At 46.1% G+C, this 25,908-nt stretch overlaps 1 protein-coding gene across 3 annotated transcripts; it reads left to right on the top strand.

Moving 5' to 3' along the window:
- The first annotated feature begins 580 nt into the window (after nucleotides 1–580).
- On the top strand, nucleotides 581–25,170 carry LOC310818874 (telomerase protein component 1-like). 3 transcript variants are annotated; one of them, XM_083689945.1, is made up of 56 exons: nucleotides 581–730; nucleotides 2,014–2,561; nucleotides 2,746–2,889; nucleotides 2,995–3,144; nucleotides 3,279–3,443; nucleotides 3,592–3,729; nucleotides 3,876–3,947; nucleotides 4,061–4,176; nucleotides 4,402–4,559; nucleotides 4,684–4,793; nucleotides 4,959–5,037; nucleotides 5,471–5,663; nucleotides 6,616–6,967; nucleotides 7,078–7,230; nucleotides 7,316–7,390; nucleotides 7,543–7,661; nucleotides 7,893–7,958; nucleotides 8,217–8,363; nucleotides 9,106–9,397; nucleotides 9,724–9,845; nucleotides 9,959–10,072; nucleotides 10,205–10,322; nucleotides 10,424–10,612; nucleotides 10,707–10,894; nucleotides 11,032–11,173; nucleotides 11,439–11,618; nucleotides 11,772–11,864; nucleotides 12,334–12,466; nucleotides 12,819–12,975; nucleotides 13,073–13,206; nucleotides 13,389–13,477; nucleotides 13,619–13,733; nucleotides 13,859–13,888; nucleotides 14,026–14,236; nucleotides 14,511–14,631; nucleotides 15,145–15,269; nucleotides 15,361–15,460; nucleotides 15,559–15,714; nucleotides 16,065–16,277; nucleotides 16,392–16,448; nucleotides 16,570–16,696; nucleotides 16,914–17,156; nucleotides 17,693–17,850; nucleotides 18,052–18,159; nucleotides 19,268–19,372; nucleotides 19,718–19,847; nucleotides 20,100–20,185; nucleotides 20,433–20,568; nucleotides 20,761–20,891; nucleotides 21,187–21,308; nucleotides 21,628–21,762; nucleotides 22,461–22,560; nucleotides 23,151–23,256; nucleotides 23,808–23,890; nucleotides 24,173–24,277; nucleotides 24,579–25,170. In XM_083689945.1, exons 2-56 carry the CDS (start codon nucleotides 2,019–2,021, stop codon nucleotides 24,696–24,698), a joined length of 7,854 nt encoding a protein of 2,617 aa, XP_083546071.1. In that variant the 5' UTR covers nucleotides 581–730; nucleotides 2,014–2,018; the 3' UTR covers nucleotides 24,699–25,170. The 3 variants fall into 3 exon arrangements, with proteins under 3 accessions (XP_083546071.1, XP_083546073.1, XP_083546072.1); XM_083689947.1 differs by having other exon boundaries at nucleotides 13,619–13,724; XM_083689946.1 differs by having other exon boundaries at nucleotides 2,017–2,561.
- The last annotated feature ends 738 nt before the right edge of the window (nucleotides 25,171–25,908 follow it).

Raw genomic sequence — 25,908 nt, forward strand, 5'->3', positions numbered from 1 at the left:
ACCCTCGTTTGAATACTCTAAAAGGCACTTCCCATTGATCCTTTCTTATCCTTATTCCGAACTGATCTAACATCATTTGAGAGACAACATTAACAACATTTAAATATGATCAAAGTTCAGTATAATACAGCGGATTAGTAGTTAGTTTTGCTAAGAATTAACAGCATGTAGGAACATCACCCCGTTTGGGTGACCCCGTCTGGGTCCTGGATCTTTTCCGTTATTGGTCATTTGAGCTACTCCTACTTACTGAAAGTTGAGTCATACACAGTGATAGTCATGGTTATATTTTTAGATCAATCTGCTCTCAAAATTCCCCACGAATATATCTGTCTCTGTCTTTCTTTCTCTTTCTTTCTTTCTCTCTCTCTCTCTCTCTCTCTCTCTCTCTCTCTCTCTCTCTCTCTCTCTCTCTCTCTCTCTCTCTCTCTCTCTCTCTCTCTCTCTCTCTCTCTCTCTCTCTCTCTCTCTCTCTCTCTCTCTCTCTCTCTCTCTCTCTCTCGGTGGTGTGTCATCAGAATTTGAGAGCCCGTACTCTAGGTCTTACGGTAATCAACTTGCACAGTCACAAGGCGAGATTCGAGGAAATGCGACTCTGTCTGGATGCTGCTGAGGTTGACACCATTGATAATATGTTGACATGATTGCAAAGCGTTGGAAAATGTGATTTGAATTGAAACGAGCTATTTAGTTGCCACTTGTCAATAGAAGTCGAATCACGACTTTTCAGGTAAGTTTGTGCGCATGAGTGGTTAACCACGCCCATTCACATTGAGTAAACACTGAGAGGGATACTTTAGTAAACAGTAAGTCTTTGGGTAACTTCTTTAAATTGATGTGCAAATTACTGTATAAGTAGGATATAGCTATAGAATAGTGTCACGTATTGAAGCATTTGTGGCAGCATCTAGCGTAACGGATTTATATGTACCATAAATGTAAATGTAAATGTAAATGCTTACAAAGTGTATTGAGAACAAAGGGCGTGGTGCCCCTCTGTACTGTTGTACTCTGCTTTGTCGTACATTTGGGTGATAAGTGGATCTGGACTCTGTGTCATTAAAGAACACAATCAGTCTTATCTAACTTGCACAACTGCCAGTCTGCTCCACCACCGTAACCACCATTCCATTCTGAGCTGAGTGCTTGTGGACTTTGTTTCTTTTTACTGCTGTAAGAGAAAGGACCCACCCAAACCTGGAAGCTGCATGTTGTAGGCAAGCTTTACAATACACTGACTCTTCAAATAATAGACTAGGAATGCTGCTTAACTGCTTACCTCTAAGCAATCACCTATGTATTTTCAGTGAGGTACTGTGTCCTCTGTTTGTTATAGACATATACACTCACGGAGCACTTTATTAGGAACACCTGTACACCTTCTCATGGTGGAGGTGGTGGAACACCTGTACACCTTCTCATGGTGGAGGTGGTGGAACACCTGTACACCTTCTCATGGTGGAGGTGGTGTAATGGTGTGGTGTAATGATGTTTTCTTGGCACACTTTGGGCCCGTTAATACCAATCAATCATCGCTTGAATGCCACAGCCTATTTGAGTATTGTTGCTGGCCATGTGCATCCCTTCATGGCCACAATTTACCCATCTTCTAATGGCTACTTCAAGCATGATAATGCACCATGTCACAAAGCAAACGTCGTCTCAAACTGGTTTCGTGAACAAGACAATGAGTTCAGTGTTATTCAGTGGCCTTCCCAGTCACCGGATCTGAATCCAATAGAGGATTTTTTTGGGAGATTCACAATTTGAAAGTGCACCTGAAAAATCTGCAGGAATTGCGTGATGCAATCATGGCATCATGGACCAGAATCTCAAAGGAATGTTTCCAACATGTTGTGGAATCAATGCGATGAAGAACTGAGGCTGTTTTAAGAGCAAAGGGAGGCCCTACCCAGTATTAGTATAGTCTTCCTGATAAGGTGCTCGGTGAGTGTACATGAGTGAGTGAAAGTGTGAATACAACATCTGACAGTCTATTGACTTCTTTTCCAGTAGAAATGAGGGCACTGACTCTCATGGACCGTGACCTACAGGCAACATCGGGGGGTCTCTACTCCAGCAGCATCAGGCCCAGCCTGGAGAACAGACTCCTGGTCCAGGCCTCCTCTGTGCTGCCTCCGGCCCCCTCCATGCTATCCTCATCCTGGGCTTCCCAGCCCTCCTCCTGCCCCTCTCTCCAGCCCTCCAGCCTATCCTCCACCACCTCCACCCTTCTCTCGCCCTCTGCCTCCACCACCTCCACCTTCGCCTCCCCACTCCTCAGCACCCAGAACACACTCCTGAAGAGGGACCCGCTCCTCTTCCCTCTCACCTCTGTCCCCTCTCCCCTCCTCTGTGGCCCTCTGCTCTCGACGTCCCTGACACTCTCTAGTGGTGTCCTGCCCCCTGCCTGTTTCCACCAGTCTCCCACTCTTTTAGCCAAAGAGGAGACGAGAGATGGAGGAGAGGGAGGAGAAGGAGGGGATGGAGTAGAAGGAGCAGAAGAAGGGAGACCGTGCTCCTCAGAGGACATGCAGACTTACAGTGAGGAGATGAGTGTGGTACGTGGCCCAACTGACCTGTCACTATGTCTGTGGTTGGTAGCCCCAAGTCCCCAACCAAGGCAAAACATAGACTATTTAAATTCTTCTTCTGAGTATATTAGATTTTTTTGTGACCATATTTGTTAATGCCATTGCACAGGATGTGCTCAAGTGTGTTCCCCCCGTCTTTATGACATGGCAGGGTTCTGAACAGGACTTCCTCATGGTGGATGACATGGCAGTTGATCATGAAGAGCCTGAGCAAACCATGACGAACAGGGAAGAGGTATTTGGGGAGATGGAACGGGGAAAAGATGAAGAAGAGGAAGAACTCAAAGACAAAAAGGTGAGAAAGGAGATTCTACCAGATTATTACATATTTTTTTACAGATAATTTCATATCTCTACATCTAAGTCATTACCTGCCTCCCTCCCCATTTCCGTTCTTCAGTACCTGCTGCTGAACGACGTGTGCTGTTCTCTGGTGAATAAGAACACTGCTCCTGGACAGAAGGACTGGGATGCAGACGAGAGTGTGTGGACAAGGATCAAGAGCTTGGCCAATGATATCGTAACCAAAGATCCACAGTTTCTCCTCAAGGTGTGATGCTGAGAGAGAGAGCATACGTGCTCCTCCATTTCAGTGTGTGTTTCATGGGTATAACAGTTTACCATGCACCTAACTGCTACTAGTACAGTAAGTCCTCTGTGCTCATCATCTCCTGTCTCATCTAGGTGGCGGTGTATACCAGACAGGAGTTGAACATCCGTATCACAGCCAACTTCCTGCTGGCTCTGGCTGCCAGTCTACCAGCCTCTAAGCCACACGTGCGCAGGTATTTCTGCACAGCTGTCCAGCTGCCCTCTGATTGGCTAGAAGTGGTGAGGCTGTACAGCACGGTGAGTCTTCATCAACATCTGTTTGCCTCTGTCACTCTCAGCTATGGGTAGTTTGTCTTTCGCTGTCCGTCTATCTGTCTATCTGTCTATCTGTCTATCTATGAGAGAGTTTCTCCTAGAACTAGCCCACTGTGATGTCATCCCACAGTGCTTCAGCCATTCCTTACCCTCCTGTCTGAAGAAGGCTCTGGCAGACAAGTTCAAGCAGTTCAGCGAGTATCAGCTGGCCAAGTACAACACACGCAAGCATCGCTGCAAACACAATAAAACCAGACCCAAAGCCAAGGTATGGCACACATGTATACAAACAAACACACACACACACACACACACACACACACACACACACACACACACAGAAATGAATCAGGCTTATATACTCATTATTTGTTTCCCTTCTCCTCTATTCTCTTCATTTCCATTCATTCTCAGAAACCTTCCACTGAGCAGCTGGCAAAGTGGGCAAATATGCTCCGATCTGAGCCCACCATGCTACAGAAATATGTGAGTGTTTGTTTGTAATATATCTGTCTGGTATTATGTGTGTGTCTTCTAGTGTATTGTAATGTGTTTGTAAAACTGTGTGTGTGTGTGTGTGTGTGTGTGTGTGTGTCCAGATGGAGGGCAAAGCTGTGGTGGATAAGAAGCAGAGTGAGTTTAGTCTGAAGAAGATGATCAAGAGGCTCCACATCAAAGGGCCTGCCGAGCATGTCATGGCTATACTGGGAATGAGGTAACACACACACACACACACACACACACACACACACACACACACACACACACACACACACACACACACACACACACACAAACAAACTATCAGAGAGATATATCCAACTCACTTTGGCAGATATGCTGTATTTTTCTGCACAGACCTCAATAACATTGCGTTGTGATACTTTTCTAACCTGCATACAATCTCAGTGATGTGTTGTTGTTTTTGTGTTTGTGTCAGGTACCCAGCTGACATGAAGGCGTTCACCCGCAGTGGGCTGAGTGGGGTGTGGGAGAGAGAGAGGGCAGGGCAGCGCATGAAACTGAAACAGCCAGAAACATGGGAACGTAAACTCAGCCAAGAAGGAAACAAAGCCCTCACCTGGGAGAAACTTATAGGTCTGTTTACACTTCCAGACACACACACACACACACACACACACACACACACACACACACAGTGAATATTATGTATTACAATTGTAGAACACTGTAACAGGTCCTTATTTTATTTTTTTTACAGACAATAAGTCTCTGCCCTTCATGGCAATGCTGAGGAACCTGAGGAATATGATAACTCAGGGCATCAGTGAGAAACATCACCAACAGATCCTGGGCAGACTGACCAATGAGGTGAGTTTTCTATATAGATTGGCCAATAAGTCCAATGGAGGAAAAAATCAAATCAAACCTGATTTATGCTGCTTTTCACGTGTCAGCACACACTTTACGCTGACCCTGCGTATGCATTTGTTTTAATATTTATATTTATAATATTTTATTTTGACGTTGTTACAGAAAGCAGTGATTCAGAGCAGACAGTTTCCCTTCCGATTCCTCTCTGCCTACAAGGTCATAATGGAACTTGGCAGCACTTGTGAGTATCCTTCACAAAGACACACATAGACACATAAACATGCACACAGTCAAAAACAGCACCTGGAAAGTTCAATCCCTATCTTCCACCATAGACTAAAGACCCATCTCTTTAGGCTCCACCTGGGCTCCTCATCCTCAGACCTCTCCACCCCCTAACATCCTACATTACATTTCCTGAACTTGAGAGAAAATTAGAAAAATCGTCCTTTCTCTAGCACTGTGACTGCCGATGACACTTGTTCTTATCAAAGGTTTTACTCACGATGATTGATGTATTGTTGATTCACTTCCTTAAACACTTACTTATTGTAAGTTGCTTGGGATAAAAGTGCTAAATGACTTAAATGTAATGTTATGTAAATGAATGAAACACATCAGCTATTAGTGTCGGAAGGACTGGAGCCTCACACCTCTGTACCTCCGTTGTTAAGTTGGTGCGTCGGAGAAAGCGGTCCCCACCTCCAAGGAGATCCTGATTGGCGTTCTGAAGAAGCTGCCGAAGAGCAAGCGCTACAGCCGTTTGGACTGGGAGACGGCGGGGAGGAAGAGACTGAGGGTGGCGTTAGGGGTGCCCTTCATCTACCGCATTTACAACATAAAGAAGAGCCTGCTGCAGAAAACAAGGTACACACCCACTTAAGACATTCACCAGAGGGAGGGGCCAGGAGGTGTAGGCTGACATGGAAAGACAGAGAGATGGATAACAATTGAATGATTGTCATGATGAATATTGAACCCATAGAGATGTGTACTATTAAAGATCAACAGTTTCTATCTCTATAATTGAAACATAGAAGTAGAATTTGGTCAGACGGAACTCTGAGACAACCAGACCGACGGAACTCTCAGACAATCGCACAGACGGAACTCTCAGACAATCACACAGACGGAACTCTCAGACAATCACACAGACGGAACTCTGAGACAATCACACAGACGGAACTCTGAGACAATCACACAGACGGAACTCTCAGACAATCACACAGACGGAACTCTGAGACAATCGCACAGACGGAACTCTGAGACAATCACACAGACGGAACTCTGAGACAATCACACAGACGGAACTCTGAGACAATCACACAGACGGAACTCTCAGACAATCACACAGACGGAACTCTCAGACAATCACACAGACGGAACTCTGAGACAATCACACAGACGGAACTCTCAGACAATCACACAGACGGAACTCTGAGACAATCGCACAGACGGAACTCTGAGACAATCACACAGACGGAACTCTGAGACAATCACACAGACAGAGTTCCGTCTGTGTGAGAGTTCTGCCTCTCTGTCTGACTCAGTGTTAATTTATTCTATAATTTTTATTTATATGTTCTTATTTGAAATTCTGGTGACAGGATTAAATCCCTTCAGATGCATCATCTCATTTTTGAAGGAGGCCTGTCCATGTTCTGTCTGTCTGAAAGTTCTGTCTGAGACAGGCAGGCAGTCAAACCTGCATTCCTCCTGGTGCTTGTTAAGAATGGATGCTAGGAGCATGTATGAATTAGGGGGGGGGGTCCCCTAAAAATGTGTGTGTGTGTGTGTGTGTGTGTGTTTGTGTGTCCAGAGATGGTCAGAGACTGTACACGGCGGGTCTTCTGGAGAGGTACCGGAAGGCTTTGGAGACGGCAGTGCAGATCTCGTGTCGTTACAACGTGCCTCCCCTTCCTGGATGCACCTTGATCTTCTTAGATTGTCGCATCGAAGGCAACGACACCTGGACCAACGCTCCGGACTTCTGCTGTCCCCCCGACCCAGAGGCAAAAACAGAAACAGAAACAGAAGGAGGAGAAGGAGAGGGAGAAGGAGGAGAAGGAGAAGGAGAAGGAGAAGGAGAAGGAGAAGGAGAGGAGAAGGAGAGGAGAAGGAGAGGAGAGGAGAAGGAGAAAAAAAAGGAGAAAAATGACCTCTCACCCTCTGTAAGGACCCCCCCCCCCCCCCCCCCCCCCAAACATCTTCCTTCAACTCTCCTTCTCTCACACACACATGCACAAACATTTACGTTTTTAATTTGTGTAATTCCACACAGATGGTGGAGGTGGGAGTGTTGCTATCGCTGATGATAGCCTTCAGCGCGGAGGACCCCCATCTAAACCTGGTAAATTGGACGGAATATTGTGAGCTGAAACTCAGCTCTGACGTGCTATTGGACAACGTGAGACCTGTGATGAAGCAGATGCAGGTGAGAATGTCTTTTGATTGGCTGCTTGTCCCAATTCTTTATAAAGGTTTCCTTACAGTGTCGCTTTCTACCTTTTCTCTCACAGGAGAATGTACAAAGCTGTATCAACATGAAATCAATATCCTCTTTGTTCTCCAAAGTAATGTCCCAGAAAAACAAGGTGTGTTTGGTTATGCTTTTGTGTATATTGATTAATTATTTGTTTTGTTTTTAGTGACCCATTGTATTTGGCATGATGCACATTTCTGACAGTGGAACAACATAATGATGCACTACTTTGACTCGTTGCCCCACTGCCTCCCTCCCCCTCAGGTGGACAATATCATCCTGATAACTGAAAATTATGGTTGTCATTTTCAAAAGACGATTGACCGATACAGAAAGGAAACCAACAACAACCCTCTGGTGGTGGAAATCTACCTGGGTGATCGGTAGGTGGTGCTTCTTTAACTCCTTTGCACACACTACAGTACCTGCTACAGTACAGTACCTGGAACCTTTCTATCATGGAAGTAGCTTTCCCTGTGTCCTGACTACTACTGCACAGTATTATATATCATAGTGTTGTGTTATTAACATAGTATTAAAATAATGTGATATTTTATTGTGATAGATTAAAATATATAGTATTATTATATGCTAGTATTTATTTCGTTTTTCAGTCCAGAAGAAAAGACCGTATGCAGGAACGATGTGACGCTCACAGGCTTCAGTGAGCAGATCCTCAGGTGAGTTCCTCTCATTTCCTCTCTGGCGTCTGCACAGCAGTTGTGCCTGTGCAGGGAGGGGCCGGTGGAGCGGTTGTTCAGTGTGGTTGAAGTGGATGAGATTCGCGGTGTGCCCGTAATGTGCCCGTTGGGTGAACCTGAACTTTGAACCCCCTTTCCAGATTATTACTTTGTATACATGCAATTGTATATGTTTGTTTATTTAAGTGGTTATTTAAGAAACTTGAATTTGAGGTGTGTCTGTGATCCTGTCTCCAGGTTTGTGGCTGAGAGAGGCTCCTCGAGACTACTGGATCGTGTGGAGCACATGGACAAGCTACACCACATCCCTCCTCCACAGGGGGGTGCTAAAGACCCTAACACAGCTGCTGCTGTCACTCCACTACCGCCCAGCCCAAAACTGAGGTACGTTTGTCCACTAGGGCTAAAAATTAAAACATCAAAAGAGATTTGTCTTTTGATGTATCTTTACTGGGACCAGTGTCCTCTTGAACTCCTCAACACTGTGTTGGTGGATGGTTGAAGGGTTTGACTGGCTGTGTCAACATGGAGCTGTTTTCAGGGTCAGCCAAGAAGACTAAATAATCACTTTTGCATGACTATTCTCCTTTCTCCACCTCTTCCTCTCAATCCCTCCCTCTTCTCTCCCCTCCTCTCCCTCCCTCTCCTCTCCTCTCCTCTCCCCTCCTCACCCTCCCTCTCCTCTCCTCTCCCCTCCTCACCCTCCCTCTCCTCTCCCCTCCTCACCCTCCCTCTCCTCTCCCCTCCTCACCATCCCTCTCCGCTCCTCTCCTCTCCCCTCCTCACCCTCCCTCTCCTCTCCCCTCCTCACCCTCCCTCTCCTCTCCCCTCCTCACCCTCCCTCTCCTCTCCCCTCCTCACCCTCCCTCTCCTCTCCCCTCCTCACCATCCCTCTCCGCTCCTCTCCTCTCCCCTCCTCACCCTCCCTCTCCTCTCCCCTCCTCACCCTCCCTCTCCTCTCCCCTCCTCATCCTTCCTCTCCTCTTCCCTCCTCACCCTCTCCTCTCCTCTCCTCTCCCCTCCTCGTCCTTCCTCTCCTCTCCCTTCCTCACCATCCCTCTCCTCTCCTCTCCTCTCTCCTCCTCACCCTCCCTCTCCTCTCCCCTCCTCTGTCGTGTCTCCCCAGATGGCGAGGTGTGCGTGTGTTCATCTCTTCCACGTTCAGAGACATGCATGCAGAGAGGGACATGCTGGTGCGGAGCGTGTTTCCTGAGCTCAGACGCCGGGCGGCACCACACTGCCTCTACCTGCAGGAGGTGGAACTGCGCTGGGGTGTGACGGAGGAGGAGTCGAGCCGCACTGTGGAGCTCTGCCTCTCAGAGGTGTGCCGCAGCCAGATGCTGCTCGGCATTCTGGGAGAGCGATATGGGCTGGTGCCTTCCCGTCCACCTCTACCAGACCTCCCACAGTACAGCTGGGTAAGGCCTACAGTCTATGTACAGTTTCTCTCCTGTAAATAAAAAAAAAAGTAATCCTTCCTTCTTCTAGCATTGTGACTGCCAATGGCCCCTGGTCCAAGCATAGATTTGTTTTTCTTATGATGTCTGATGTGTAGATGAATCACTTACTTTAGACAAATGTACTTGTTGTAAGTCGCTTTGGGTAAAAAAATGTAAATGTAAAAAAATGTAAGCTCTTTGGACACAATGTAAGGTTCTCTGTCAGGTGGATATTGCTATAGTTGTCAGACAAATCGCTGGAAAGAGAGTTGATGGAAAGTGATTTGTTGTTGCCTTCTCTACAGCTGGATTCTGCTCCATCGGGGTTGTCAGTCACAGAAATGGAGATTCGTCAGTTCCAGGCCCTGTATCCAGACATGGCTCACAATCGCATGTTCTTCTACTTCAGAGCCCCCGACCTGTCCAGGTACACACTCCCAATTCTCCACCTTTCTCCTGAAGTATGCACTTGCTCTCGATCTAAAAGCCTGAGATTGGTCTCAGCATGGGCACTTCTTTCACTGTGGTTTAATCTGCCAGGTCCGTTCCTGTGTCATGGAAGTCCGACTTTGCTCCCGAGTCAAAGGAGGCTGAATCGAAAATGTCAGACCTGAAAAGTAGAATCCGGAACAGTGGAGTGAAAGTCACAGAAAAGTGAGTCATGTTGTTTCAATGTCTTAGTCTTGAGGAGGCTTTATCAAACTCTTGCTTCATGTCCTCTACCTGTACTGTACCTCTCCCTTCCTCCCTCTCTCCCTCTAACTCTCCCCTTCCTCCCTCTCTCAGCTACCCCTGTGAATGGGGCGGTGTCGTTGATGGGAAGCCCTATGTGAAAGGCCTGGAGGAGTTTGGGAAGGCGGTGCTGGAGGACCTGTGGCAGGCCGTGCAGAAGCAGTTTGTGGAGGTCAGAGACTTCGAAGATGACAGAAAACTCAAATGATAAGGCCTTAAATTCCACAGTCTTGTTTTTCACCCGTCATCTTACTGAAGTGGTCTGTTTGACAGGAAGCTGATGAGACTGATGTCGGGTCCGATATCTCGGAGCAGGAGGTGCACCAGGGGGCGCTGCAGAGGCAGTTCTTTGGGCGGGCCAAGGCGCTGTTTGGGGCAGTAGGGAAGGTGCAGGAGACTCAGCTCAAGGGAGGGCTGGTTCTGCTGGAGGGAGCTCCAGGAGAGGGCAAAACTGTCTTCATGGTAAACTATAACACACACACACACACACACACACACACACACACACACACCTAGATGATAGATCTTTGACATTCTCTCTCCTCCATGCTTGTAGGCTGCTCTGGCAAATGCCCTCAGAACCCCTGACAAGACCCGGAAAACCCCTACATGTCATGTCATATCCTACTCTACTGCTGCGAGCCAATCAGCACGCACTGTGGAGAACCTTCTGCACTGCCTGGTCCAATGGTTGAGGAGAAGAAAGGAAGAAGAGGAGGACTCGCCTCTTCCTTCGTCTTCTAAGTGAGTGTGATGGAATCCTTTTGATCAGGTTCTTGTCAAATGTACTTCCAAATGGAAAGGAAAGACATTTAACAGTATGCAACTCGTCAAAACGAGTTAATTGCAACACCAATTCATCCATGTCTGTTTAATCATAGAGATCTGCTGGCAGAATTCCACTCCAATTTGAGTGACACCAGGAAGGACCAACCGCTGGCCTTGCTAATTGATGGGGCGGAGCTTGTGCAGGATTCCAGGGGCCAGCTGAGCTCTGATTGGATACCACAGCAACTTCCACAGGTTAGAGACACTGAGCTGAAACATACACAGCGATTTTCAGTCAGTCATGAGTCCATTTACTGTTTATGTATACATATCTTTAACTTCTACATGATAAACGCGATATAGTCAGGGCTCCCTTGAAAAATATTCATATCAATGGGGCTTACCTGGATGAAATAAAGTAAACAGAGATTTTAGAATACAAATGCTCGATGAAGTAAATATGGTTTAGCATTTAACAGATCTTGCACCTAACTCCTTTGCTCATTTGTTTATTTTTCAGGGTGTGTCTTTGGTGCTTAGCATCACGTCCGGTTCTGACCTGCTCCAAACCCTGGCCAAGAAGAAAGGGGCTGTCCTGATGCCACTAGGGCCGTTATCTTTGCCAGACAGGAAGGACATAGTTCAGAAGGAACTCGATGTTTATGGGAAGAAACTCAGTGACTCTGCCTTCAACAACCAGGTTATTGCTGTGGAGAGTTTACTCAATGTGTTGTGAATACTATGGATTTCTCCATGTTGTATATTTTCACAATCAATTTAATTGTCTGTGTGTCTGTGTCTGTGTGTCTGTGTCTGTGTCTGTGTTTCTGTGTCTGTGTCTGTGTGTGTACAGCTTCAGACACTCCTGATGAAGAAGGGAGCTGTGAGTCCACTCTACCTGCACCTGGCCTGTGAAGACCTGAGGAACTTTGCATCCTTTGACAAGGTCTGACATGTCATCATGTCATCATGTCACAATGACCCGAAGCTTTAGTCACTATGATCAGTGGGACAAGAGGAAGAGACAATGATTATTGTTCATTCATTGACAATGATAATTGTTGGTGGTGGTGATGATGATGATGATGGTGGTGGCTGATGATGATCATGATAGTGATTATGATGATGATGAAGGTGGTGGTGAAGATGATGAGGATGATGATGGTGATAATGATTATCGTGATGATGAGGAGGACGATGATGATGATGATGATAGTTGTTGGTGGTGGTGGTGGTGATGATGATGATGATGATGATGATGGTGGTGGCTGATGATGATCATGATGGTGGTGGTGATGAGGATGATGATGATGACGGTGGTGGTGAAGATGATGGTGATGGTGATAATGATTATCGTGATGATGAGGAGGATGATGATGATGATGATAATAAAGACCATGACGTCCATGTTCCAGATCAGGGAGAGTCTCCAGGCTCTTCCCCAGTCTCTGTGTGAGCTGGTCCTGTGCAGTCTGAGACGCCTGGAGTCCCAGTATGGACAAGACTACATGCTTGGGACAGTGACAACACTGATTTTCAGCAGAACAGGTAAGAGAGAGCACCTCAAAATCATCTCAAAATCATCTCATTCATTACACACTGCAACTGTGAATACACAAATCTTTTCAGCGCATGTACCTCTTGCCGATGCTATACACACCCACTGGCACCCTTGTGTTCCCTTCCTGTCCTGTCCTATCCTATCCCGAGCTGGGTTTAAACAGTATTTTAACTCATTTCAAATACTTTGCCGTGCTTGATTGAGTTTGCCTGGCACAATGGAACCAATTCAACAGTTAGGGTTAGGGTTAGGGTTAATTCTTTCAGGCCCAGATGCCTGGTCCCTCGTAGTGATCTGCCATGCGGTTGTCATGACAACGGCCTTCTGCTTCCATTGCAGACCTGAGGGAGAGGGACCTGTATGCCATACTGAACATGTGGATGGACCTGACCTCTCATGACGAGGTCACATGGCAGGATGTACTGCACCTGGCCAGAAAGCCCAAACGGTGCATCCCCATGGCAACCTTCACTCACATGGTGCGGAATTTACAGAGGTACAGAACTGTTCAAAACGTGAGACTATCAGAGGTCAGCATTATAGCAATGTAGAGCCCAATCTCTCATGTATAATGACATATCTTAATCTTGCAGCCTGATTGGTCTGTCTCACTGTCACGGCCCGGATGACCTCCTGGCTCTGACCAATCCAGAGGTGAGGCGGGGATTTGAGTATTTCGTCCATCTCCCAGAGTTAATGAGAGTCAAGGCTCATCTTCTGATTGCAGGTACTGGGCCACACACACACACACACACACACACACACACACACACACACACACACACACACACACACACACACACACACACACAGACAACTCAGGTAGTCTTTGCCTGCCTCCATGCAGATGTTTAGGTACAGTAACCGTGTTACAGAGTTTGTTTGTAATTGAAAGTCTCCCATTCGCAGCACATCTATGGGTGCAGTCGGATCCCCAGGGAACTGACACATTTCTTCACTGTGAGGCCAACTCCATCAAGCACCTGCCTTTCCACCTGGTTAGTGCCACTGCCTTTAACCTTTGACCTGTCCACACTAGCACACCAATTAGCATGCATGGCCAATACATGACTTTATTTTATGCGAAGTGTGAATATTGGAACGTAGACACAAACTCATGTTGAATGTTTTTCGCTCAGACGGTCAGTGGCCAGGGGGCGACAGTACGTCTCCTGCTCTCCAATTATCACTTCCTGTTTGCCAACGTGCGCCACGGCCTCCTGCACCACATCCTGGAGACGTACGGTGTGTATAGTGAGTCACATGTCCACAACAGCCGACAAGCTCGTTCCATTTGACCTTGTGACCCCTGTCAGTGGGTCTCACCCTGTCACCTGGTGTACTTGACATCTCCCTCTCTATCATTCTCTCTCCTGCAGGTAAACAGAGTGAGTTCGTGGAGCCTGCAGGTAATCGATACTTTCGTAGCAATTGCGTAAAAAAGGCCTCTCATATATTACTGTGACGATTCACCCACCTACACATGACGGCGTCCGTCTGATGAAATCACTGATTGGTTGAGGGGTTTTTTCGGCTCATTCTTCAGCGGGTGCTCAAGGCTGTTGGGAGGACTGTCAGAGTTTCCTGCAGCGTCACGCCGCACTCCTGTCCACATGGCCAGCTCTGTTTGTGCAGCAAGCTCTGAACGAGCCCCAGGACACCCCTGCCCACGCCTGGGCACAAGGCCTGCGGGGGACAGGCCAGGCTCGCGTGGTGAAGTGGCTGAACAGTGCCAAACACACCCAGCGGGAGACTAGGTACTGCACTGGTCATCCTCAACCTCTTGGTTTTTCTGTGTAATTTGTGTTACCTCTTTTGATTCTGTACAACGGTATAAATAATTTGGTATATTATTGTGGGGATAGATGTGGGGTTATTTAGTTGCGACAAAGCAGAGCTATTTCTTTCTGAGACCAGGTTATATTGAAATATTGAGTTGTAATATATCCAAGCTTAGATTTTTGGTTACCCTCAGGCTATTGATTTTTGGGGCCAGGTTTTTATATTTTAAGTCCTCTGTCTTTTCCTCAGTGAGCTGGTCTCCACCTTCCTCTCTGAGCCCACCTGTGTGACTGTGAGTCCAGGAGGGGACATGATGGTAGTGGGAACAGGTGAGGGGACCCTCCACCTCATCCACACTGAGACTGGACAGGTACAGTAACCTCCTGCTCTCTCTCTCTCTCTCTCTTTCTCTCATTCTCTCTCTCTCTCTCTTTCTCTCATTCTCTCTCTCTCTGTCACACTCAACTATCTTTTCTGTCTCTATCTCTTTCTCTCTCTCTCTCTCTCTTTCTCTCTCTCTCTCTCTGTCACACTCAACTATCTTTTCTGTCTCTCTCTCTTTCTCTGTCTGTCACACTCAACTATCTGCCGCTGTCGTCAAGGAAACAAACAGACATTTTAGGAACACTCAAACATGCTTGTTACTATTCAAACCATCAATCAATCAATAAAGTTTATTTGTATAACGCTTTTTACACAGACAAATGTCACAAAGTGCTTCACAACAAAATAAAACTAAACAATGAATACAATACAAACAATATGATGTAACACCAAATCATAGACCCCCAAACAAGCGTAGATGAGCTAAAAGGGGTATTACTAATGGGTATGACTTGCGTAGTTTCATGTCTGGAAATAATGTGGGACCACATGGGTTCAGGAAGCCATGTCGCTGGTGAGCAGCTGTGACGGTGTCTCTGGCTGCCTCTTCCTCGGGGAGAGTCTCCTGGGAACGGTGTCGTTTGACGGACGGATAGAGATGTGGGACATTCAGAGCGGCTGCAGGTGAGAGAACGGTTGTGGCAAAGACTTTACCCTCTCGTCTCGTTTACAAATCAACAAAAGCGGCTCAACTCCTCTCTTTTTGTCTCCTCAGGACGTCCCTGATCGAGGCTCACTCAAACAGAATAACAGGATGTGATGTCAGCGCAGACGGGAAGCACCTTGCAACAGTGTCCCTGGACTTCAACGTTAAAGTGAGACTTGAATCGAAATCATTTTACAATGACAATGTGTTGATGTTGTGTAATACCTTATTCATAACTAGAACTGTCATCAACGGTATGATCCATAGGTGTGGTCATCTCCAAAAGGCAGTCTGGTCGCGACCCTGTTGATCCCCAGCCCTCTGAACTGTGTGACCTTTGACCCTGAGGGTCAGCTCCTGGCTGCGGGGTGTTGGGATGGGGCTGTGCGTGTGTGGAACTGGCTCCAGGATGAAGTAGTCATGGTAAGTCAGACAAAAGAGAGGGCGCGTCCCAATCGTCTCTGTCTCCTCTATTCCTCGCATCCTCCCTCCTCGCTTCCTTCTCAAATCACCTATTCTTAGATGTTCTCCTTCCAATGCACTTTGAGAAGGACATGACTAGAGAGAATGTGAGGGGTAGAGGAAAGACTATTGAGACACAACCACAGTGAGCAGGTGCTTTGAATGATCGGGTCTTCATACTGTAGCACTGCTTTTGGAATAAATGACAACTCTGGTTGCACTTTAAGTCTGACTATAAGCGAATAAAGGTCTTAAGAAAGCCCAACACCCCAAACTGAATCTCTCCTCCCCTCCTCCTTCTTCCCTCTTAGACTCTCACTGGTCATCAGAGGTCAGTACGCTGCCTCTCCTTTTCTCCCTCCTCCTCTCTGCTGTGCTCTGGCTGCGTGTCCGGGGAGGTGAGACTGTGGTCAGTACCGGCCTCCACCTGCGTGGGGCGTTACCAGGCTCACGATGGATCTACTGAGGTCCTCAGCTTCCTGGAAGAAGGGGAGCTGCTAGTGAGTGCTGGCTCTGACCACAAGGTGAGATGCTGCAGAGTGATGCTTTTAATACACACACACACACATACACACACACACACACACACACACACACACACACACACACTTGTTTACCTCTCCTCTTCTTCTTTCCAGGTGAAGTTATGGTCCGGTGGTATTGGTCGGTCTGTGAACGTGTTTGGAAATGAAAAGGTATGCTGTTATATTTTTTATTAGTTTCTTTGGTAGTCATATTTAGTTTTTTGTCTTTGTCCATTTTGGTCTCTCTGAGGGTAGGAAGTCACATCCTCATCATGGCTGTTTGCATTGGCAGGAGACTCCTCGGGAGGGACAGAGGTCGACAGCCACGGTGCCCCCGGCTCTGTGTGTGGCTGTTGCCGGGGATATGGCCGCAGTGGGTTACCATGGTGATGGGGTGAAGCTCTTCAGTCTTGAATCAGGTATGACATGGCTGGCAAACAAGAAACGGGCAAACATACAACTCCACACAAGGAATTGAATCCCATATAACTCTGCAATGAATTGAATCCCACACAACTCTACACAATGAATTGAATCCCACACAACTCTACACAATGAATTGAATCCCACACAACTGCAATGAATTGAATCCCACTCAACTCCTCCACTCTCCGACCCCTACACTCTATTCTGCAGGAGAGTTGACGTGGGCCAGCGAGGACCTGCGGGTGTCCATCCCGTGCCTGATGTGGCTGGCTGCGGAGGAGGGGGAGGAGCCTGAGCTGCTGGTGTCTGGGGGAGGGGACCAGCGTCTCAGGGTGTGGGGGAGGAGTCAGGACCGAGTGGGAGGAGCCATGGAGCTGCGAGGGAGATTTGGAGTGCAGCACGGCCCCATCCTCGCTCTGGCACAGAACTCCTCGTACCTGGCCTCTGCCTCAGGTCAGACCCGTAGAAGGCCAACATACAAAACACACAAAACACTCAGAAAACACAGAAAGATTGTAATATATATATATATATATATATATATATATATATATATAAAAAGCAATATAAACATAATTGAAAACAACAACAACAACAACAACATCTAGTCTAGAGTAACTAGTGTAACTAGTCTTACCTCTGTTGATTCTGTATAACGGTATAAATAATTTGGTATATTATTGTGGGGATAATGTGTTATTTAGTTGCGACAAAGCAGAGCTATTTCTTTCTGAGACCAGGTTATATTGAAATATTGAGTTGTAATATATCCAAGCTTAGATTTTTGGTTTCCCTCAAGCTATTGACTTTTGGGGCCAGGTTTTTATATTTTAAGATTGTGATATGTTTATATTGCTTCATTTTTTTGTACATAATTAAAAACAACAAGAACAATTGCAAAGCACTTAGCGAATTAAACACCCAGTGACCCAGTGTTTTTTGATGGTTCTGATACTGACCCACTCACATATTCTTTTCCCTTCACTCAGATGACTGCACCATCGCTCTGTGGTCAACGAAGGACATGACCTCTGAACCCTGGGTTGACCCCTGTGTGGTCTCTGTCCTCAGAGGTCACAGTGGAGGGGTCACCTGTTTGGCCTTCAGTCCCAGTGGGGAGGAGTTACTATCTGGAGGGAAGGATCAGGTATAAGTGTGTGTGTGTGTGTGTGTGTGTGTGTGTGTGTGTGTGTGTGTGTGTGTGTGAGAGAGCATGTGCCTGTGTTTATGTGTTTAACACTGTTATAGTGAGTAAAGGTGATGTTGATGATGGAATGACCAAATACATTGAAAAAGCTGCTTTTTTGTTGATAATTGAAAGCATTTTACTAACAAGTGGTTGTTTCAGGCTCTGCTGGTGTGGAACATCAGCACCTCTCCTCCTGCTCTCTCCAAGTCCCTCCCACACTGTCACGGAGACTGGGTCACTGGCTGTGTCTGGACCCCAAACTGTGTGGTGAGTTGTGTGTGTGTGTGTGTGTCAGGAGTGTGCGTGTGCATGTCGTGAGTGTGTGGGTCGTGAGTGTGTGTGTGTGTGCATGTGCATGTCGTGAGTGTGTGTGCATGTGCATGTGCATGTCGTGAGTGTGTGTGTGTGTGTGTGTGTGTGGGGGTCATGAGTGTGTGTGAGTGTGTGTGTGTGTATGCATGTGCATGTCGTGAGTGTGTGTGTGTATGTGTGTGTGGGTCGTGAGTGTGTGTGTGTGTGTGTGGGTCGTGAGTGTGTGTGTGTGGGTCATGAGTGTGTGTGTGTGTGTGTGTGTGTGGGTTGTGTGTGTGTGTGTGTGGGTCATGAGTGTGTGGGTCGTGAGTGTGTGTGTGTGTGGGTCATGAGTGTGTGTGTGTGGGTTGTGTGTGTGTGTGTGTGGGTCATGAGTGTGTGGGTCGTGAGTGTGTGTGTGTGTGAGTGTGTGTGTGTGGGTCGTGAGTGTGTGTGTGTGGGTCGTGAGTGTGTGTGTGTGTGTGTGGGTTGTGAGTGTGTGTGTGTGTGTGTGGGTCGTGAGTATGTGTGTATGTGTGTGTGTGTGGGTCATGAGTGTGTGTTTGTGTGTGGGTCGTGAGGGTGTGTGTGTATGCATGTGCATGTGCATGTCCTGAGTGTGTGTGTGTGTGTGTGTGTGTGTGTGTGTGTGTGTGTGTGTGTGTGTGTGGGTCGTGAGTGTGTGTGTGTGTGTGTGTGTGTGGGTCGTGAGTGTGTGTGTGGGTCGTGAGTGTGTGTGTGTGGGTCGTGAGTGTGTGTGTGTGTGTGTGGGTTGTGAGTGTGTGTGTGTGTGTGTGGGTCGTGAGTATGTGTGTGTGTGTGGGTCATGAGTGTGTGTTTGTGTGTGGGTCGTGAGGGTGTGTGTGTATGCATGTGCATGTGTATGTGCATGTCCTGAGTGTGTGTGTGTGTGTGTGTGTGTGTGTGTGTGTGTGTGTGTGTGGGTCGTGAGTGTGTGTTGTTTTGTGTTCTTGTAAAGTCTGTCTCTACTCCCTCTTCACCTCGTCCTCTGTGGAGGCTTTTTCATTCTAATCCAGAGTTGATGCGTCGAGTGCCGACACTTCATCCTTTCTTTCTCTGTCAGCTGAGCTGTTCCAGTGACTGCAAGATCCGTCTGTGGGACCTGCAGACGGGCCGCAGTGTCAGAGAGATCCTGGGACGATCCCCCCTCAGCTCTGTCTGCTGTCTGGTGAGTCTGCCCGGCCAGCAGGGGGCAGTGTGGAGTTGTAGTCTCGTTAGACCTGAGGGTGGTAGTGGTACCAAAGATTCTACAAAGGTTCTATTGGTTCTAAATCCTCTCTGATAGTATTTATGGTGGGAGAGTTTCTAATGGGGCTATGAGTGTGGAACATTTTCTTTTAACTATTTTTATTGTCGTTTTTATCTATTCTTGCAGTGTCTTTGAGTAGTGAGAAAAGCGCTATATAAAATAAATGCATTATTATTAATAGTAGGAGGTAGTTTGCAATGGTGAATGGGGAAGTTTATGATGTAGTGAAACAATGCTGTTTGTGTCCTCTTTGGTGGTCTGCAGGGGGAGTTTGTGACAGCAGGCTGTGTGGAGGGGTCGCTGCACGTCTGGAAATGGGAATCAGGGCTGGAGATCAGCAGGATAACAGCCCACAAGTCGCGCATTCAACACTGTTCTGTTCTCCCCAGCTCAGGTACTGGGTCTTCCTGACTGACACACAAATGTAGACCCACAACAATGAGCTTTCCTTATCTGAAAAACACACCAATGAGCATTACCTATCTGTAAAACACACCAATGAGCTTTCCCTATCTGTAAAACACACCAATGAGCTTTCCCTATCTGTAAAACACACCAATGAGCTTTCCCTATCTGTAAAACACACCAATGAGCTTTCCCTACTCCAAAGCCCAGTTAGAGACAGTCTTCTATCCTTTATCTTCAGACAAGACCAAGGAGGGTATCCAGGACGATATGATGGTTGCCACGGCGTCGGACGATGGCACGGTGAAGCTTTGGAACCCTTTCCAGGTGAGAGTGCTGACGTACAGGTGAATGTCTGTGTGAAATGTGAAGGATCATTCATAAGGCTACTGCAATATGTGAGATTGATGCTGCAAACAAGGATCTCTTTGCACATGTATATAACTAAGAGCAAATTGCTCAACTTTATGATCATTTGCTTAGATGACTCAACAGTAACACATCACTGTATCATAAATGGATACAACAGATGTAGCGGTAAGGGACTAGATTATCTCCTTGTCTCTGAGCACAGGTACATCATCACAGCACATTGCAAGGCCACAGTGGAGGGATACATGGAGCCGTCTTCAAACAGGAAGGAGACCCGGCATTCCTCACAGTGTCTGAAGATCGGTCGCTGAGGTCATGGAGTGTTGCCATGGGAATGGGTAACGCATTCGACAACTGAAATAAACCTTCCTAGCTCCTTACACCAGTTAAACTCATAAGCATTTAAACGTTTTGTGTTGTAAGTTAGCCACCATCTTGATTCTTGAGGCACTATTTATTATCAATGTTTTGTTTTGTTTTCTACATCTTATACATATTTTCCTGTTCTATTCTTTCGTCCTCCCCTCCAGAGAGTCCTCCCAACCAGGCAGGGACGGTCACTGCTCTGTGCTTCTCCCAGGCCGGTGATCTGCTGGTGTCGGGTTACGAGTCTGGCTGTGTGCAGATCTGGCAGCACAACTCTATGGTTGGACACAAACAGGTAACTGCCTACCTCCATTCCACAGTCATGATTCATCCATCAGACCTGGGTCAAACTGAGCATTTTATTGAGCCTTCCTGTAGTACCACATGGGCGGGGGTTTGCACTTTCGAGACGATTCCATTGGTTCTGTTGTGCCAGGCAAACTCAATCAAGCACAGTGAAGTATTTAAATTTATTTCAAATACTATTTGAACCCAGGTCTGCCATCCATTCCTCCATTCAGCATGAGGTTGTGAGGCGGGTCGGTGGGTTTCTGTAGGGTTTGTGGTGTGATGAGCTGTGTGTCTCTCAGGCTTCTGACAGTAGCATCACAGCTGTCTGCTCCATGCCTGACGACCAGTGGGCTGTGGCCTGCAGGGGGCGCTCTGTCTCTGTGTGGAGGCTGGAGTGGAATCCTCAACACAGCTCTGCAAGGTACAGTACAGTAAATCTGAAGATCACACATCATAGTAGAAGAGTAGATAAGGTCAATAGACAGGCATACATCACAGTAATCAAGTCCTCAGACCAGGTTGTTGGAAGAGGTTGTTGGAAACAGATGCGTGTACACACACACACACACCCACACCCACTATGACACATCTTTTCCTGTTGTTCCAAGGCATTTGTTAGAGTTTAAGGTAACAACAAAATGTGCAACTTGCAACTAGGCTTTGATGGTGTCATATGCACTAGTCCTGCACTGTCTGCTGGTCTGAAGAGTCTGAATGACTCACCTTTGTCTGCCCCCTAGTCTGGTGAAGGTGTCCACACACTCGGTTGAACTCCCAGTCATGCACATGAACTTCTGCTCTGTCCTGATGGGAGTCGGTGAGGACGGAAATATGGTCAAGATTATAGAGGATGACGAAGACAGCAGCTGGTACCGGTAAAGGACATACTAATTCATCACTATACACACACCAATACAATACACTTCATACACACACACACACCAATAAATATAGAATTCATACACACACACCAATACAATACAATTCACACACACACACACCGATACAATACAATTCATACACACACACACCAATACAATACAATACAATTCATACACACACTCCAGTACAATACAATTCATACACACACCAATACAGTACAATTCATACACACACACCAGTACAATACAATTCATAAACACACCAATCGAATACAATTCATACATACACACACACACACACACACACACACACACACACACACACACACACACACACACCCCAATACAATTCAATTCATACACACACTGATACAAAGAATTCATACACACACACTAATACAATACAATTCATACACACACACACCAATACAATACAAATCATACACACACACCGATATAATATAATTCATACACACACACACCGATACAATACAATTCATACACACACACACACCAATATAATACAATTCATACACACACACCGATATAATATAATTCATACACGCACACACACCAATATCAAAACCATACATTACTCCGCACACGTTAATAATAGAGTACACCGTAACACACAGTATTAAAGTGCAAAACATTGACTTGTTCCCACTGTTTTGTTGTTGTTGCCATGGCAGTTGGGATTGCGATTCGCGTATTCTGGGGATAATGCGAAATGATGAGAAGAGCACATGGCTTGTGTCGGAGAATGAAGGACAGGTGGTCCTGGGCTTCATGGTGGGTCCAACCTCACACCACCTTCATGGCAGGCTAGAGCCACACTAGCATAGCATGCTAGTTAGCATGCATGGCTGATGATAGGTTGCTTTATGTGGCATGCTAGTGTGACTATTGGGACAACGCCACACCTCGCACATCACATAGAAAGGCATACTGTACAGCAGGGGAGGCTGGTGGAGGTAGAAATCAGAGGACGGGCCTCATTGTAATGCGAACGGAATGAGGAATGCTACCAAACCAATATATCAAATATCAAACCAATGTTTCCGTTCCATGCATTACAATGAGGCCCGTCCTCTGATTTCTACCTCCACCAGCCTCCCCTACTGTACACACCTGAAGAAGACTCGTGTTCAACACTGGGGAGCATTCATATATTGAGTGCAGGCATTTTCTTTCTTAACCTGTACACAGTACATAACACATACAACTCAACATGGTTGCAGGACCTACAGTAGCACACACACCATGCCATGCAACACATTACACACTTAAAGGTCACTATTTCTGGTTGCATTATGGTTTGGATCTGACCTCTAGCTGTGGATAATGATATGGCCTTCCTATGGTCTTCCTCTCTCCCCCAGTTTGCCATGGGCCAAAAGTCTGGCGTCTCCTTAAGCACTCTGGAACTTCATAAGGACCAGCCTGAGGGACAGGGAGGCTGGATATCAGCCACAGCGGTGGAGGGAGGTACTGTATGATGACACACACACACACACACACACACACACACACACTTACATATACATACATACATACATACATACACACAGACTTACATACATACATACATACATACATACATACATACATACATACAGTACCAGTCAAAAGCTTGGACACACCTTCTCATTCAATGGTTTTTATTTTTTTATTATTTTCTACATTGTAGATTAATATTGAAGACATCAAAACTATGAAGGAACACATATGGAATTATGTAGTAAACAAAAAAGTGTTAAACAAACCAGAATATGTTTTATATTTTAAATTCTTCAAAGTAGCCACCTTTTGCTTTGATGACAGCTTTGCACACTCTTGGCAAGGTGTGTCCAAACTTTTGACTGGTACTGTACATACACACACTACATATAGATTTTGAATTTGTATTTGGGATCACAGGCTGGTTGTGTATTCTGAAGAAATGATGTACTGCTCTGTCATGGTGTTATGATGTTATGAAGATATGCTGTTATGTGTGGTGATATGACGTGCTGCTCTGTAATGTCTCCTGTGTACAGAGTTTGTGGTGTGTGGAGATTCAAAGGGGAACATGTGGTTCAACAAGCCACCAGACCTGACCTCCTGGAGCAGCAGGAAACCTGTAAGACCTCCCATTCCCTCCTCATGGTGGTGATGATGATGATGATGATGTCAAACAGGATACTGTTGTACAGAGGACAATTCCGTTGTTGGTTCTGACGATGGTGGTGGTGATGATGATGATGATGATGATTGTGTTGGTGTTGAAAAGGACACTATTGTTTAGGACAGTGCTATTGTCATGGTCGTATTGATGATGACGATGATGGTAGTAGTGATGATGATGATGATGATGATGATGATAGTAATGATAGTAATGATTATGGTGATGATTGCTCCATAGGCACACAGTGACAGGATCACTGTTCTGAGATTGGCCGGCAGCACCATCATCTCTGCGTCATACGACAGAACTGTCAAACTGTGGGACAGGAACACCAAGAAACAGGTGCGTTACCCTCACGCTACACTCAACTCACAACTTAGAAATGACTCAAAATCTCACCATGGCATGTTAGAACTCTGCCAATGCAGGACGTTTACAGTGCAATTGTTTTTTTCACCTCCTGACCCCCTCTCATTTTCTATTACCTATTACCTATTTTCTATCCTTTCTATTCTTTCTCCTTATTCTTCTCTCTTTATCTCTCTCTCTCTCTCTGCCTCTCCCTCTCTCTCCCTCTCCCCCTCTCCCTCTCTCTCTCTCCCTCTCTCTCTCCCTCTCTCTCTCTCTCTCTCTCTCTCTGCAGGTGGGTCTGTTTGTGTGTGGAGCTCCTGTGCTGCTACTGGAGGTGAACCCACAGTGCTCCAGTGAACTAGTGTGTTGCGACGGACTGGGACAAATCTACTTCCTTTCCTTGAGAGAATAGCACACACACACACACACCACACACACACACACACACACACACACACCTCACACAGACACAGCATTCGCTGCACAGGCACTGTGTTCTGGATCACTGTATTACTCCTATGCATCTCTTCCATGTGCCTCAATCAACACTACTTTCTATCTTCACTAGACATTAAACACTAACATACTGCACTCTCTAATACACATAATCCAGTTAATACACATTTTAGGTTTGTGCCTTGTAAACCATGGGAGAAGGAAATGAATGTAAACAAGCAGAAATATGTGGCAATATGTTTACTTGAATGCTTTGAAGTATAAACTATAAACATTTTTTTTTATAATTTGAAATGGTATAATTACTTCTTTAAGAAAGGGAAACAAATGATTTTGAAAGTGGTTTATTATGAATATGACATCTTTTGTTTGCTTTCTGCATGTGAGACATGTTATGTTTTTGACATTAAATAAAATACCAAGGTTGTCTTATAGTGTGGATTTCTCATGTCAAATTTTAATTACTTCAGTTTTGCAATTTGCACACACAAAGAAATACTATATTCGAGGGTTTGTCTGTGAAACTGTTCTTCTATTCAATTGTTAGGGTTAGGGTTAATGAAAAGGCATATTGGTGAAAGCAGGGCCCTGCAATGTGCATTTAAATGTTAAGCCCTACTATGTGCGAGGCACCCATCAGCGGCCGGTGTCGGAGACTTGGATTGGCCTCTACGGTGTCAACAATCGCCACGGCAGTAAGTTTATTAGTGACCAAATGTTGGTTGATGTCTTTACCTCGTTGTTGACTGTTTGTGATATTTGTTGATGATTTGTAGGATTTACAGCTCTTCCAATACGCGCAGTATTAGAATTGGCATGTTTGTATTGTATTTACAGTAGGTCTAGGCTAATTGAGTTGACCATCTTATACAAGCTCATATTCAAGGCACGTTATGGTAACTATTAATATCATGGAATTGTAAAGGCTACTTGCTGATAAATATCAGCACCTTGTGCGCGTTTGGCTGATGACTCTGTTGTAGAACATTGCATTGGTTTCCACACTGGCAACTCTGTCTAGGAATGGGACGGGGGTGCAAAGATCAGTAACCGATATATAATCCAAAACATCACACAATCTAGCCACGATCCAGCGAAATGGATTATTCCGGAATTTGCATTCTTGAACAGTAATCTCTCTAGTTCTTACAACCCTGCATAACTCA

The sequence above is a fragment of the Argentina silus genome (genome assembly GCF_951799395.1).
Source record: "Argentina silus genome assembly, chromosome: 18".
NCBI classification, from domain to species: Eukaryota; Metazoa; Chordata; class Actinopteri; order Argentiniformes; family Argentinidae; genus Argentina; species Argentina silus.

Excerpts from the sequence above, each read along its gene's own strand:
- LOC310818874 (XM_083689945.1), top strand. The coding sequence starts at position 2,019 with ATGAGGGCACTGACTCTCATGGACCGTGACCTACAGGCAACATCGGGG. Across the intron at positions 9,398-9,723 it reads ACCTCCCACAGTACAGCTGG|CTGGATTCTGCTCCATCGGG; the intron begins GTAAGGCCTACA and ends CCTTCTCTACAG. Across the intron at positions 10,323-10,423 it reads TGCAGAAGCAGTTTGTGGAG|GAAGCTGATGAGACTGATGT; the intron begins GTCAGAGACTTC and ends TCTGTTTGACAG.